This window comes from Nipponia nippon, unplaced genomic scaffold, assembly GCF_047370975.1.
Source record: "Nipponia nippon isolate SJK-2023a ecotype South Korea unplaced genomic scaffold, ASM4737097v1 scaffold_1, whole genome shotgun sequence".
Taxonomy (NCBI): domain Eukaryota; kingdom Metazoa; phylum Chordata; class Aves; order Pelecaniformes; family Threskiornithidae; genus Nipponia; species Nipponia nippon.
The window spans coordinates 21,895,950-21,912,773 of NW_028262290.1; the positions used below are offsets into that span (position 1 = coordinate 21,895,950).

At 42.7% G+C, this 16,824-nt stretch overlaps 1 protein-coding gene and 1 long non-coding RNA gene across 5 annotated transcripts in view; one reads left to right on the forward strand and one right to left on the reverse strand.

Annotated features, from left to right (window-relative positions):
* Window positions 1-16,824, forward strand: part of LOC148057258 (uncharacterized) — a 31,760-nt gene that overhangs the window by 3,310 nt on the left and 11,626 nt on the right. The window contains exon 6 of one of the 4 annotated variants that reach the window (XR_015702441.1): window positions 2,121-2,189. The exons of the other annotated variants lie outside the window; for them this stretch is intronic. This is a non-coding gene — a long non-coding RNA (uncharacterized LOC148057258). The remainder of the gene's footprint in view (window positions 1-2,120; window positions 2,190-16,824) is intronic. 4 annotated transcript variants of the gene reach the window in all.
* On the reverse strand, window positions 18-14,410 carry DCSTAMP (dendrocyte expressed seven transmembrane protein). Its single transcript, XM_009469344.2, has 4 exons — window positions 14,379-14,410; window positions 7,634-8,696; window positions 3,212-3,532; window positions 18-2,579 (listed from the first exon to the last, which is right to left on the reverse strand). Exons 2-4 carry the CDS (start codon window positions 8,657-8,659, stop codon window positions 2,496-2,498), a joined length of 1,431 nt encoding a protein of 476 aa, XP_009467619.2. The 5' UTR covers window positions 8,660-8,696; window positions 14,379-14,410; the 3' UTR covers window positions 18-2,495.

The window sequence follows — 16,824 nt, forward strand, 5'->3', positions numbered from 1 at the left end:
GGCTTTTCCATGTCCTTTGTCACTGGGAGTGGGGTCAAGCATCTAGGTAAAATGTTTACCAGAGCTGAACATTTTGTACTGAATTACAAATAGCTTCCCAAGAAGGATTGCCTTTTATCACTGCCATGACTCTTGCCAATTTGAGGGAGCAGGCTAAGCAATACTTGGTAAGCTGCCCTGCCAGTCAGTGGTGGGAGTCCCAACATTCAGGTACAACACTGTTCTGTAAACCCTGAAAGGTCTCACCTATCCTACCAAGGACTAATGTCTCTCTTTCATAATCAGTCATTCCCACTAGGCTTAATTTCTTTAAGTAAATACAAAGTACAGACATGGTATTGTCCCGAGAGTGTACTCCCGAACTCAAAATCCTAACACATTGAGGCATCTATCCCAACCACTGACCCCCATCTGAGTCATTTCAATGAACCATTCCCGTGTGCTGCAAAGCTTTCACTTGCTGCTTGCAGACCAACAGAGAGAAAAGGTATGCTGGGTAGCTACACCCCATCAAACAGGAAAGGCAAGAAACTCCAAGGCAAATTTTGCCTCCTGATGCCAAGTGAAGCAGGTAGTGTTTTGTGGTAGTGCTGTCAATCAGACATGCCCCCGCCTTGGGGCATTGTAATCAGTAGGAGATCAGGGCTTCTCACCACATGGTCCTTTGGGACTGAAAGGAGCACATCCAACTTCTACCAGCAATGAACTTGTCAGGACTCAGCCAAAAATGCTCAGGTCTTCTGATATTTAACTCCTTTTCCCCTTTCATCTGCAAATATAACAAGAGTGAAGTAATATATCTTCTTGTCAATAGTACCTGGACAGCTAGTCTGTTTTGTGAAAACAAATTCAGAGCACCACTCATTTTGCTCCTTTTTCACCAGGATGCTTTTTGCTACTGGTCCTTGACAGTAGTACCTGGGGATATAAATGATGTTCTGCTACTCTCCAGGGCTGTCCCACTTTAGCAAAAGAGGACATAGCCAGGCCACTCAGAGACATTCCGCACAACCCTCAATAATGCATGGCATTAATCTAGCACCCCATTTTCTAGAGACAAATTGTTGGCACGCTGGCCACCTGAACCACTTGTGTTCATGCAGGAGTGACACTTTGTTTGGAAGACCCAGAGAAAAAAAAGGCTTGTTGTTTTTCAGTGTTTCAGGTGGAAAATAACTTCTGACACTTGCTACTGTAAAGTTTTAAATAAGCCTTTATTCATTCAGATAACAGAGACATTGATCAATGGCTGTCCTGGGTCCATGCACATATTATAGAGGAACAGAGTAGTTTGCTATTCTTATGCAACCTAAGGAAGGAAGTTGGCTGTGGCTGAAAATCAGGAGTGCACTGTGTGTTGGGTGGATTTTTAGCTCTACATTAAATCTCTAGTGCCATGTCAGTCAAACCATTCCTATGTCTTCATGCTCTTAGCAGGTGTTCTTGTATCATATGAAGGTCACATCACCAATGTTAGTTGAATAGGTGAAGCACTCTGTATTGGCTCAGTTTTGTTTCATTGAACTCCATAGTGGCTTTAGCAACATAATTAAGCCCATTTTTGCCACTTCTACAAGCTCCCTCAGACTGCAAGATTTGAAACATTGTTCACCTCTGCTTGTATGCCCCTACACCTCAAAACCAGTTTGTTTGCACTCGCAGCACCTGATTCCTCTGTATTCTCACTTCTGCGTGTGCTACATTACTTCTGTCATGATCATCAAAGATAGAGGACAATCTGCACTAGCAATACAGTCTACAGATACGTGAAAGTGGGAGACTAAGACCAAGTGAGGAATTCCAGGTGAGAGACAAGGATTAGAAAATTCTGAGACAGAAATTAGAAAAAGTAAGTGAGGGAGCTGAGGTGGGAAGGGGGAGTTCAGCTGGGCTAGAAGACTGACAGGCCATATAGAGCACTGGCCCTGCAGAAGAGATGGCTACAGAGGCAGGAGCAGGTGTATGAGGCTAGGGATGGGAAAGCGCCATGCTGAGTGGTTTGGGGCAGTTGAGGGTCGAGCCTGAGGACAGAAATATCTAGAAACATCTAAGCCCACTAGTCAGGTTCTTGGCCAGCCCAGAAGCCAATGGATAACCTCTGCTGTGTGTTCTGTCTTCAGTGTCTGGCAAATGTGAAGAAGACAAACCTGCTGCTGCCCTTATGTCCTCTGTTAGCTCAAGACAAAGAGGTTTGTGCTGTAGACCTAAAAGCTCCAAGCTGTTTGATTGCTTTTACACAGAAGAACATACCCTCCCTGGCTTTCTAAAGTGCCAGACAATGCAGACTCCAAGTTGAAAAACACGTGTTAATGTAACCCAGAGTTCTCCGTGGTGGAGAGCACACTATCTCCTGTGGCTTCTTTTCTACACATTTCCAGAATTGATCCTATTTGTAAATTTAAAAATTGAAGTTCCATAGGAAAGATGGGTGAAAAACACAGGTCCCTGTGGAGCTAGAGCATCTCAGCCTCATCCAAAGATTCACTTGGTCTTTTTCACACCATGTTGTCATTTGCCACAGTCCTTTCTTTCTTTCTCACTGCCTCTCTTGCCTTGAGTATTGGAAACCAAAAGTTGACCTGAAAAGACAGAAATATGATGCTATGATCATGGTATTACTGAGTTAGAGACCGCCTAGACACTAACATCCTGTATAGTCAGTATTGAAGGCTATTAAAAAAACCAAACCAAACCAAACTATATGTGTCTGCAGCTATCTATCTGGATTTGCCATAAATATATGCATGTGTGTTTGTATTTCCATTAGTGCATATAGACATACATATACAGGGTGAATGTTTTTGCAAGCAAAAAGTTCTGTTTCCTAATGTTATTTGCAGTTCCACTCCCACTGTGTTTTAAAAAAGAAATATATCACCTTCCATTTTGCTAAGCAACAACTGAACCTCCTTCTCAATATTAAGAGGCTGCTCACAAACGCCTAACATTTGCTGTCTAGATTTCAGGAATACCCGTTGTGCTGGAGGTGCTTTTCATCGTGTCTGATGCATGTGTGTTGGAGGACAGAACAAAACAATTATATGATCTAATCTTACCAATAGGCAACTTGTCTCCGGGCCCTGCGCAGGAGAGCACTGGGGAAAGTCTATTAGCCCATAATTGAAATTAACAAGTGGTTAAGTATTTCCTGGATCTGGCTACTAACCTGAGAGAAGGAGACTTTTTTTTTTCCTTAGAGCTGATGGCTTACCGTTCTAGCAAACCCATTCTTCTCAGTTTTCCCTTGTAGCTTTGCTCTTTTCTTGAGTAATTTTGCATGCAAATATTGTATCCGTTTCATCTCAGTGTCAGGATAAAATGAAGTTGACACGAGTATTTTAAGTTGGGTCAGGAAGCCAGAGAATAACCCAAAAATGATTAAGAAGAAGATGATGACTCCAAGCTGGATCCATGTTGTGGAGAGACTGAGCTCTGGCTGAGGGATGCAGTCATGCTTAAACAGAGAGATCTTGAAAGGATCAGTCTTTGCAATATGCTCTCTCATGCCAATGATAAAGCTGTTCTCATTCCTCTGGACAAGAAAAGGAGGAAAAAAAGAGTTGATTATAATACTGATTCCCTCCTTTCTTAATATTTCTCCTGTTGGACATTCAGATTTACAAAGGACCATAAATCATCTGGTCCATCCAGTGTCTATATATGCCATACTCATAACAATATATTTATTGGCTATTTACAAATGTTTCAGATGGCATTTTCACCATTTCTCTTGGGAGACCATCCCACAACTTGGACTGTTAAAAACATATACCTTCTCAGTGGCCCTGACAGACAAATATTTAGCTAATCCAGCTATAATGGTTTAATATATTCCCACTCCCATGAATCTGCTCAGATCATCTATTGGAGGGTCAGAGTAAAACAGCAGAGCAGCATGTGTCTGTCGCTTTGCCTGTGGCTCAGTACATGATCAGCAGTGCTTCCACACCCACCCAGGCAGGTGCTCTGACCACAAGGTTACCACTCAAAGCAAGCCACCTCTCCTCCTCTAGTAGGTGCCTTTGCTTAGAGCAGCTGATATCTTGCACTCCTTGTGGACTGAAATGCTGAATGAGAGGGACTAAATTAGACATGCTACTGGGACCAGTATTTCATACTGACAGGCAACTTTCTGCTCTGAGTGCAGGAACACTGTAGGAAGACTGAATCACTCAGCCCTCTTTTCTGACCATGTCAGGAGGATATGTAACCCTTCCTTGTGGCCCTTCTAGCCACCTTAAAGAGGCCAGGCACCTCTCATTGCAATGCTACAGGCTGGGGGAGGAGTGGCTGGAGAGCTGCCTGGAGGAAAAGGACCTGGGGGTGTTGGTTGACAGCCGCCAGAATATGAGCCAGCAGTGTGCTCAGGTGGCCAAGAAGGCCAATGGCATCCTGGCTTGTATCAGGAATAGAGTGGCCAGCAGGACCAGGGAGGTGATAGTGCCCCTGTACTCGGCACTGGTGAGGCCGCATCTTGAGTACTGTGTTCAGTTTTGGGCCCCTCACTTCAAGAAGGACATGGAGGTGCTGGAGTGTGTCCAGAGGAGGGCAACGAAGCTGGGGAAGGGTCTGGAGCACAAGTCTTATGAGGAGTGGCTGAGGGAGCTGGGGTTGTTTAGTTTGGAGAAGAGGAGGCTGAGGGGAGACCTTATCGCTGTCTACAACTACCTGAAAGGAGGTTGTAGCGAGGTGGGGGTCAGTCTCTTCTCCCTAGTAACAAGGGATAGGATGAGAGGAAATGGCCTCAAGCTGTGCCAGGGGAAGTTTAGGTTGGCTATTAGGAAAAACTTCTTCACCGAAAAGGTAGTCAGGCACTGGAACAGGCTGCCCAGGGAAACGGTTGAGTCTCCATCCCTGGAGGTATTTAAAAGATGGGTAGACGTGGTGCTCGAGGACATGGTTTAGTGGTGGAGTTGGCAGTGCTAGGTTAACGGTTGGACTCGATGATCTTAAAGGTCTTTTCCAACCTTAACGATTCTATGATTCTATGATTTATTGCGAAAATCAGGTGCCCAAAGTATGCCACCCATTTTCAGCCTGTTAGCCTTTCCTTGACATTATCCTGTTCCAGTCTGTCTCAGTACATTTTAACCCTAAACTGAACCAATGTATAAGCAAGGAAAAACTGCATTAGGAACTCAGTATGAAACAGTGGCACAAGTCATGAAGAACTTTATTGTTCATATGAAGAATAAACATCTCGAGAAGTTGTTGAGTCTGTCCTGCTCACCTAGCCAGCTTTCTAGACTCCCTGAGGTCAGCAGCCCTGAGGCTTGTTACGACAAATCTGTTGAGGTTGGATTTTACATTTTAATGTGACTAGCCTTCCTTGGGGAACTAGAAAAAATCTGATGACAGCATAATTTTCTCTTTTGGCAGAGTAGACCAGCTCTCCACAAGGTGAAGACTGCACATAAAGAGAGCAAATTCGTAGTACAGGACTCATGAATCAGACAGGCTCAGGCTCAGGCCCTCTGTGTATGGATGGTGGGACTAAGCTCCTTCTTTGCCCTGACTTGCATCACACCCAAGGCAGGTCATGATACAGGTCTGTCCTGAAGAACACAGGCAAAACCACACACAGCAGTACACAGAGAATAGCTGAGGCTACAGCAAGTTGCTTAGGGCTACGTTCAGTTGGGCCTTTAATATCTCCAAGGATGGAGACTCCGCAACCTGTCTCAGAAATCTGCGCTAGTGTTTGATCACCTGAAAAGTTAAAAAAAAAAATAAATTCTTATGCTGAAATGGAATTTCCTTTAATTTGTGCCCATTGCACCACTGAGAAGAGTCTGCCTCTTCTTTCTTACATCCCCCTCCCTTCCATCAATTATTTATACACACTGATGAGATCCTCCTGAGCTTTCTCTTCTCCAGCCTGAACAACCCCAGCTCTCTCAGCCTCTCTTCTTATGACAGATGCTCCAGTCCTTCACTTATCTTCTTGACCCTTTACTGAACTCACTCCAGTATATGCATGTACTGGGGAGCCCAGCTCTGGGCACAGCACTCCAGTGCTGAGCAGCACTCACCAGTGCTGAGCAGAGGGGAAAGATCACCTCCCTCAACCTGCTGGCAGTGCTCTGCCTAATGCAGCCCAGAAGAGCCTTTTCTTTGCAATAAGGGCACATTGCAGGCTTGTGGTCGACTTGGTGTCCATCAGAACTCCCAGGGCTTTTTTCTGCAAAGCCACCTCCCAGCTGGTTGGCCCCCAACATGTATAGTGCATGAGGTTATTCCTCCCCAAGGACTGCAAGACATAGCATTTTCCTTTGCTGAACATTGTGAGGTTCTTGTCAGCCCAATTCTCTAGCCTTTTCAAGTCCCTCTGAATGGCAGCACACTTGTGTGGTTACAATCTGTTCCTCTGTTCCAGTCATTAATGAAGAGGTTAAACAGTATACGTTCCAGTATCTACTCCTGGGGAACATCAAAAGTGACTTTGTGTTACTAATCAGAACCTTTTGGGTCCAGCAGTTCAGCCAGTTTTCAGTTCACGTCACTCTCCATTTATCTAGCCCATGCTTCATCAGCTTGTCAATGAGGATGTTGTGGAAGACAGTGTTGGAAGCCTTAATAAATGCACAGTCAGCATCCACTGTTCTCTCTTCATCCAACAATCCAGTGATCATATCATAGAAGGCTGTTAGGTTGGTCAAGCATGATTTAGCCTTTGTAAATCCATGCTGAATACTCCTAACAGCCATCTTGGACTTCTCATATTTGGAAATGGCTTCCATGATGATCTTCTCCATCACCTTCCCAGGGATCCAGGTGAGGCTGATTGGACTGTAGTTCCCTGGATCCAGGCCAAGATGGCTGTTAGGAGTTAATTTTCTTCCTAGTAGCTGGTATAGTGCTGTGTTTTGGATCTAGTATGAGAATAATGTTGATAACACACTGATGTTTTAGTTGTTGCTAAGTAGTGTTTATATTAGTCAAGGTCTTTTTAGCTTCCCATGCTCTGCCAGGTGCACAAGAAGCTGGGAGGGGGCACAGCCAGGACAGCTGACCCAGACTGGCCAAAGGGCTGTTCCATATCATATGACGTCATGCTCAGTATATAAAGCTGGGGGAAGAAGGAGGAAGGGGGGACGTTCGGAGTGATGGGATTTGTCTTCCCAAGTAACCGTTACACATGATGGAGCCCTGCTTTCCTGGGGATGGCTGAACACCTGCCTGCCCATGGGAAGTAGTGAATGAATTCCTTGCTTTGCTTTGCTTGTGTGCCCAGCTTTTGCTTTGCTTATGAAACTGTCTTTATCTCAACCCACGACTTTTCTCATCGTCTTTTTTTTCTTGTCCCTCCCACCAGGAGGGAGTGAGCAAGCGGCTGTGCGGTGCTTAGTTGCCAGCTGGGGTTAAACCAGAACATCCACATAGATAAATGCAGGAATGAAAGTCCTTCTTCCTATATTTACTGTTCTCTAGAAATACAGTGACACTTTGGACAGTGCAGAGAACTGTCTGGTTCCATCCACCATACGTATCTGTAAAGGCAATGGCCCTTTTTGAAAGAAAATGAATGATAATGCCGTGAAAGAACTTATGGCTTGGCTGTACGTCTGCTCCTGCAGCTGCTGAAATATTTCAACACTAAACTAAGAAATGTAAAGTACTGATAAGTACTTACTTGCTGAAAGAGGCTGAGTTGAATCTCTAGATCCGGTACTCCTTGGAGATGTTTGTTCACAGAAATAATTAACCAATAAAATAAATAATCTACTGCAGCAAACAGAAGCCAGATGCAAAGATGAATAATTACAGGGAGAAAAAAATACTGCATGTTTTTTCTGTCCTTCCTTGTGAGGCAGAAAGATGGGATTGTCACATAATCTTTTCTTTCTTTTCTGTTAAGTGGCAGAAGGCAGGGTCTTTGCTGTTGCTTTTGGTGCTCATCAAACACAATGAACTCTTTAGTGATATAAGTATTCTTAAATTTGGCACTGTGAGACCCCACAAATTTTTTGATAAAGAGGCCAGTTCCAAAAGAAGCTAGAAAAATCCCCACTACAGGCAGTACTTTCTGGCCTATATAGGGCAGTATAGTCAGCATAAAAGATATCTGGTTAGCAACTCTCTGGATTTCTTGCCTTGTGTCATTTAGCTCTTGTTTTAATGCATCATCTGAAATTGAGTAAGATGGTGTGAATTCGTGCCTTAGGAACACTATATATTTAGATAGTTCAGTGGAAAGCTTGGCTGCCTCGTAAATCCATTTTACTGCCTCAACATAATATTTTATCAAGGCAAATTGCTCATACTCCAAATGACAGGTTATACTGTCTGCCAGAACCTTTAGGTTATGAAAAATATTTTGGATGTGGCCGGCCACTACGATGCCTGTGCCAGCAGTAATAAGAGCATTCCTGCCATTTCGCAGTCCGCAAGAAAGAAGGAACAGGACACTAAAACAGCGCAGGTGCTTGCAACAGGAGAGCGCGATAGAAAGCGAGATCCAGATGAATCCAGAAATCAATAAGGGACCCAAAGGGTGATGTGCCAGGGAGAAGTGCATGCCAAGGAATAAGAGAAAGCTTGAGAGGAAGCCAACTGCAGAGCAAACTGCAAAAAGCTGCATCAGATACTTCCAGCCAGGCTTCCTTTCAGATCTAAAAATTCCCCAGGCATTCTGGGCTATTGAGACAAACATTCGCATTTTCTTCTGGTTGTTGCTGACACTGCAATAGCTCAAACTAAAAGCAAAGGAAAACAAAAATACTGTTAGTTACAGGGTCACGCTATTGACAATGACGTGCTTTTAACTGGCTGATCAATAGTACCTCACATTGCAAAAAATGCAGGTCTGACTCACATGGGGGCTGAACAGCCCTGCGTGAGACCCAGATGTCCATCCCCGATATCACATATATAAATATGGAAGGGATGACTCTAAAAGGTATTCTATCTTTTTGTCGAAGTATCTTTGTCCTTTTACTTTTTGTACACTTTGATTTCTCATTTTCTGTATAGACACAGCAGTTCATATGTACATATATGTGTTTGTTTCTGTATGAGGAGAGAATGAGATGGATGCAAGCCTCCCATAGCACCCAGTGCTTCCCCGCAGACGCAAGCTTTGCCTTGCAGGGGCACTAGGAAGGAAAACAGGGGAGCATGGAAACTTGCCATCGATACCCCGATGCAGGGGAGCGTGGCTTGACCCACGGGGAGCAGCCAGAGCAGCTGCCAGGGAGGGAGGAACGTGTGGAGCAGCATGTGCACGCTGCCCGGGGATGGGGAACGAAGCTCTCCTTTTTCAGCTGGAGGTAGGTCAGTACAGAGGGAAGAAAGTGTGTCTTAGAGGCATCATTCCCTCTTTGGGTCTCTCCTGGGATAGCACAGCTACAAATTGGCCCATATACACTTTTAACCCTAATTGCTTGTACTTCTCACCATCTCTCCTGCCTACCAGCATGCCCATACTGTAAATTACAGAGTAGTCCTGTGAGATTCAATTCAGTTTCATGGGAGACAGTCCAGTGTTCACATCTTTCCTTCTTCTTTTACAATATAATATTTATAATGCAATTTATCCAAAGATGCAAGATCAATTTATATGCATATTAGCCTTTTAATATACTAGAACAAATGAAATACTAACTAAATAAAATAAACTGTTGCAATTTTATCCTATAATAGGGAACAGTTGTCTTCGCAAATACATCCTGAAGGTATTACTTTGTCTTTTGTTTAGCTTGAACACAGCAGGTAGCCAGGAACTAAACTATTATTTTGTACACATACTGTATTTTACTGGCATTTGACTTTATGAATTCTGCTAGCATTCACTGCACAATTTTCCCCTTCCTCTCGCTGTAATTAGTTATTAGTTATGTCATTATCGGCTTTGCATGCAGCAGGAGATGAGGGTGATTGGAGCAGGCGTCTGACCCCAGCTGGGACCTTCTTGGACTGCTGTGCTCAGTGTGCTGCTTTTCCTTGGCCTGACTTGGGCCTGATCCTTTCTAGTGCTGAGGGGTATCCTGAAAGATGCTGAGCATTTTCAGTGCTTAATAGCTTCAGCAGGGTGGGCAGTAGCTCTCAGGGTGGGTTCAATCCCTGGCACTCTCACTTTGCTTGGAAAGTCTGAGGAAATTGCTTCCCTCCGGGGCCTCAGCTAACTCAGCTGTGAAGGGAGTGTATCAGCAATTAGCAGCTCCTTCACAGGAGCAAAATCAGTTAATTAACGTCCCCGAAGCATTCAGGGAGCTGTAGGTAGAAGTCACCATGTGGTTGGGAAACTGGTGCAAGCTAAACGGGGAGGAGAGGTAGCACACAAGCCACAGGACTCCAGCTTTGCCGTGAGCAGAGCTGTCCTTTGCTTACATGGACAGTCTGCTTTGTCCTCTTCCTACTGAACTAGAAATAATGAGGCATTTTTAGAAAACCTAATTAAACAGGAGATGTTCATCATCCTGGAGTCATGCAGAACCAGACCTAACAGCCAGCAAACCCTGCTAGCGAATCCTGAACTTCCTAGGTCGGATCCTTAAACAGTACGTGCTGCCATGTCTTCTTGGTAGATCTAAGAAAAATTGCCCTGTATGGTGAATAGATCTGGAGTTCTGTTCTTGATTTAAGAAGCCATAAACATCAAAGGCTAAAAAGCTAGCATTTATGTATTATTCTGCCAAAACTTCCATGTGAGAAAATAACACGTTTTGAGTTTTCTTTTGCATCACTGATTTCACAGCTGTTCTCAAGCATAGTTTCTGCATGGTTTTGCGTCTTTGTATGTATGGGTATAGTGTATTCTTCTTAATTTTTATAAGGATTGGGTAAATGGCTGCAATATGTGACTGGGAGTTTGGCATGACTGCGTCTAAGTCATGGAGAGAGAGTTAAGAATGAAGCCTTAGAATTAACAAAAGCCGTACTTCTGGACCAGGAGGCTGGAGACTTGCAAAATATGGACAGAATTTGAAAATAATAAAAAAAGTCTCCTTTACTGGGCAGATTCAATGCTGTTACATGAGATCACTGCACTGCTCAGCACGTACATGGCAGGTTTGTCCCTAGCCTGCATGAACCTGGAGTTTTAAGGCAGGAAAGACATCATAAGGAGCCACTGATTTTGGGAGCCTGTGGCACGGATGCTCGGGTGTTTCTGTGTGACTGCTGAAGGTTGGGAAGGGAGCATCCCCGTTCCCTGCAGAGCCTGTCTCTGAGCTCAGCCACCACAGGGGTCAGAGTCAGGCCCACAGCTTGCATCTCTGTGGCTTGTCTGACACCTCCCCCATAAGACATCAGCAACAGAAGTAGATATTCAGCACAGGAGAATCACGCAAAGGATGAAAACTCTAAACCTAAAAAAATGTGGAGGCTGAAAATTCTTGTATCAGCAGGCACTTAAACAGCTGTGAATGTTTGGGAAAGGAAAATCACACTCTGGCTCTGGCTAAATCTTTGGCTTGACTAAAGAGGCTAATTCAGTGCTTAAAGAAATAGTAAACCTTGAGAACTTTATGGAATGATTCCTCTTGAAAACATAAATCACAAAAGCTCTCCTGAAGCTGTTAGGTGCAGATACAAATTCTAACAGGAGGCTGACAAGAACAAAGCCTTCATTTCAACTGCAGTCTGAAGGAAAGCATTTTTTATTCTGTCCTGTAACATGAACTAATGTGGGGGCTGCTACCATTACTTATGTAGCATAAGGAAAGAAATATTCTTGGAAAGCAGTTTCTTGCTCTGAAGTGCCAGTTTCTTTCCACCATCGTTTCTTGTGATGTACACCACAGAGGGGAGCTGGAAACCCTTGTGCTCTAGCTCTGCCTTTGAACCTGATTTTTCTATAGGGTTCAAGGGGAACGTCTCTATGCCTTAGTTTCCCTCTCTAGGAAATGTTTACTCAGATCTGGAAGCATGATATTAACCTACCATATGGCATGCTGGCAGGAGTAATTATGAGAACAAATTCTCAAAAGGAGCCTCTCCAGCAAGGAGTTTGGGCCATACTTCTTAAGGCTTGTGATGTACTGAAATTAATGCAATATAATTAAGAGGTATTTTTCTAGTTTCATTTTTAAATAAAGAGGAAAATTTTAAAGAGTTTTTAAGATCCTGCTTGTGGTATTTCAGATACACAGGCTACAGTTTTTAAGTAAGCAGAGTAGAAGTACAAAGCATCAAGAGTCCCTAGAAAATGCCTTTCCAGCTTAGCCACAAGCCCTGTGCTAGAGCTATGTCATTTTTATACAATACGTATTCACACCATGTATGATTTCTTCCCTGCTTGCTATGGAGACTCCTCCATATTAAATGTTCAAGATGTGGCCATTTTCACTACCAATTTGGACCTGTCCTAGTCCCTTGCTCACCCTGTATCTGATGATGGCTTGCTACAGTTTAGAATAGAATAGAATTAAATAAGTTCAGTTGGAAGGGACCTACAATGATCATCTAGTCCAACTGTGATGGATTGAAACGCCTTATATTTGCAGGGTGTATTTCTGAAACCTTCTCTACCCAGGCTACTGCTTACTTAAAGGTGATCACCAGGCCTACATTTCTAGTATATGGATCAGCCACCCATGCAAACTCTTTGCCAATTTGTAATACAATGGAAGAAGTGGATGTGTCCTAAAAATGTATAGTGAGAAAAAGAATTGGATTTACTAAATAATTAGCTTTTTCGGCAGACACACGGCTGATTTGGCAAAGCACGACAGAGTCAGATCTTTAAGTCTACTTTCTATTTTGATGCAGACCGAACTCAGACAAAGCTGGGAGACTACAAGTCCCATTGAGTTGGGACTGATTAGTACCACCCAGTTTTTGTGCCCTCACACAAAGTCTAACACAACTTTTCTCTGTTGTTTGAGCTGATTTCAGGAGGAGCATGGCAGTTTGGCAGGCCTTTTGCCCCGTGCAATGCACAGAATCCTCATACATAAAAATAAATTCCTATTAAGAGAGACACTAAGTTAAATGAGAAACTTATATCCCATTGGTGCTAAAGCTTCAGCTACACAGTGATCTTTGCCTCATAATTCCTGTTTGGATTTTATAAAGGAATTAAGGAAGGCAAAGCACACAATAAGAATATAAAACCAAATATTTCCTTTTTTGGCAGTTTCAGCAGCCTTCTCTCCTAGCCTGGATCAGTTACATTGAAATGTAAGAGAATTACTTCCCTTTTTTGGATACTGTCAAAAAATACAATGCTGAACTACGGTTTAGTAACAGGCAAAAATACAGGAGACAGGCCCACATTATTTCCTTTGGTCAATGCAGGGCATTCAGCAAAGAAATAAAAGCCCAGTCAAAAATCCAGAAATTTTATGTAACTATCCCCAAGGCTTTGTTGAGACCCCTATCATTTCTTGTGTTCACATTATTTGCTTTTAACTGCAGGAGGAAGGAGAGTAAACGGTACTAAACACAACAAACACAAGTGAGGACTAAAATATCTAATCAAATACATGCACGTAGGAACTTGAAATACTGAACAACACAGCAATGCAAATAAAACAACTTATACACGTGCAAAAACAAACAAACAAAAATAACAACTGATCAATCTCTTTTTCTTCATTTATTTAAAATACATGGCTCAGGAAAATTCTGAACACTATAAGATATTATCAAGTCTTTAGGATGCCACAAATTGGTTAAATGTCATCTAATATCAGATGTCTGTAGCGTAATGTCCACATCTGAGCTATCTGTCTTTATGTCAATGAGGTGAAAATGGCAGTTACTTCAGACCTGTTGTAGAAGTCTACCCTTCCATGAGATGGATTGCATCCTATGAGAGCTTTTTCTCTATTTTGCCTATGAAAAGAGTCTGGATTACTCAGGCAGAGCTAGTCAAGTGAGATGAACTTCTCCCTATGTTTCTCCATTGCAAGCACAGGCAATACTTGACTGAGCTGGGAACTCAGAGCAGGACACACAAAACTTGTCATGGCAGCTGTAGAAAATGGACAGCTATGGAAGGAACATGGAACAAGAAATCAAATTTTCTCACTTATACCGCTATGGGCCTTGTTACGTTTGGAAGCTCTGATGCAGCAGACCCACAGAGGTATTACTCCCTTAAAGCGCAGGCAGGAATGGAGGCACAGTTTGGGAAACCCAAATGGTAGTTTGCCTGTTGACAAAAACAACTCTACAAAACACAGAAAATTTCAGTATGAGGGATGGAAGGGAACATGAGAGGTTACATAGTCCCTTCTCCTCTACACAATATCACTATCCATAGTTTTGGGAGAGCCTAGGACAAAATTGTTTCATGAACTTTAGGAATAGACCCTCCAATCAGCAAAGTGGCAACAATTAACTTAAAGCAAGTCCTTTTACCTTAGAACAGCTAACTCAGTCCATAATTACTATCCACAGTTCCTTTATATTTACCCTAAAGTGTTACTTACAGGCCCTCCTGTAAAGCACATGAAGGATCTTCACAGTGCTGTGTGTCTCTTGATTTTGACGAGGAACCGAGATGGGCACTAGAAAAAAATTTCACATGAGTAATTTGTTTCCCATACCCTCCCTCAATGAGTCAGGCACACTACAATTTTGAAATTATTCTGGTCTTGACAAAGATTCATGAGGAAGGAACTTATGCACAAGACCAAAATAGTATATAATTTGCAAGTGCCACTTTCCACCTTTTTTCTGGCAGAGTAATAGATATCAGCAAATGAGTTCTGGGCCCAGATTTCAAAGACTTAATCTTATGTTGAATAATGCCTTAGTTCTAGAACATCTAAGTTATTTTGGTGCTTCCCATTGAAACTAGCAGCAATTCAGTGCCCAAATAACTTTGAAGCTCTGATTGTTTTTACCCTACAAATGTTCTTACTGAGATCTGTGTAAATATTTCTGTAGACAATCTGTCAGAATGTGGCCCCTAGAATGGTACTCACCTTAAATATCCAGCAAAGATGCTCAAATTATGTATAACAAGTCCTTGGTTAATAAAGATAATTGATATACACGAGGGTGGAGCTGCTATTCAGAGGAATTTTGACAGGCTGGAGAAACGGATTGACAAGAATCTCATGAAGTTCACCAGAGGAAAACGCAAAGTCTTTCCCCTGGGGAGGAACAACCCCAGGCACCAGTACAGGCTGGAGCTGACTGGCTGGGAAGCACCTTTGCTGAAAAAGATCTGGATCCCTTTGTGGAAAACAAGTTGAACATAGGCCAGCAATGCGCCCTCACGGCAAAGGCGTCCAATGGCATCCTGAGCTTATTAGCAAGAATATTGCCCACAAGTCAGGGAAAGTGATTCTTCCCCTCGACTCAGCACTGCTGAGACCACATGTGGAGCGCTGTGTCCAGTGAAGAAATCCCAGTACAACAGAGCAACGTGATCTAGCTGGACCTGCTCTGAGCGGGGAATTGAACTAGATGGCTTCCAGGAGTCTTTTCCAACCTAAATTATTTTATTCTTCACCGGATGCCTTACCAGTCAAGACTGAGATATCAAATCCATTTAAACTTGCTTCTGATCTCTACTGGCACAGTACCATGTATATGTGCCGTGTTCATATTCTACATTTGCTCTAGATAAGTTTAATGAATATTACACACCTATCAAAAGTAAAACATTCTACCTCAGTAATAAAAAAAATCCACAACAAAATATTATTACTTTAGTAGCTTTGAGGTCCTAAAGAAAGGGTGAAATCAGTCTGTCTTCCAGGAGTTTACCTGCATATAGGACTGCAGATGTTGGTATCTTAAATACCCTTCAGCTTCTGTAGCTTGAATAAGCGGACATATGATCTCTTATTTTTGCAAGACAGTAGTTTTCCTGCAGAGAAATGAAAAGTTCATTTATTGGATGTGGCAAAAGGATTTGCTTCTTGTTCATGGTACTGAGAAAAAAAAAATGTGAGAAGTGCTAATTTGTGTTCAAACATGAAAAGAGTTGAAAATCAGGGAGAGATTTCATAATCACATTGATATGGGAACACAACACACAGCAGAGACTTTTAATAGCATCTGATTCACTGAGTAGCTAAGTAAGATCAAATTTCTTACAACTTTCTGGAAAATACATAAGAATTTTATTTTGCTTTAACTTTGGCCCTTAAAATTTTGCTTTAAATAAACTATTGGTTTCTGCAGACACTACAGTTTGTATGCATATTTGTATGATGGGAGAGAAAGAAGGTAATTCTGGACACCCATCCTCTCCACTTGAAATGAGTCACACGAATCCTACCAACTATAGGATTGATCCATTGAACCAGTCAGTCCTTTCATTCGGGGCCCTTGCCATCAGGGCCGTCTGATAAAGAGGACTACAGATATACTTTAAAGGAAACGAAAGGCTGATATGCTGCTTTACAAGGACAACAGCAACAGAAAGAGTAAGAGGAGTCTTATCCACAATCTACTAAGCACCTATGATACCTTTCCAGTAACATCCTTCATACACTGTCTCTTACAGACACTTTCAGAACTAACTTGCAATTATGGTTTTACTGTTTATGTTTAAACTTCCAGATCCATTTTTTGAATAAAATGTATCCGTTGCTTTTCTCAGAAATGTCATAGGTGGTTAGGTCCGTTGCAGAGATGCTACCTACTACACCTAAGGAATTCTAAATTGGAGATTAACTCTTGTTTAGACTCTGATTTCAAAGATCCAGGGCTGTACATCAAGCTCAGTTCTGTCCTCGGTCTCTTTGTAGCGTCCAGTCCAATCAGCAACTACTGAAGTGCTTGCATGAACATTATCTATTTGCCCTTGTGTGAAATGTCCCTGCATGTAATATTCCAGACAGCTGGTTTTCCAGCAGGTACTGATAGCACTGAAGTAGTAGGTCTCACTGGCTCACCGTAAGACCAGGTTTCCCCTCC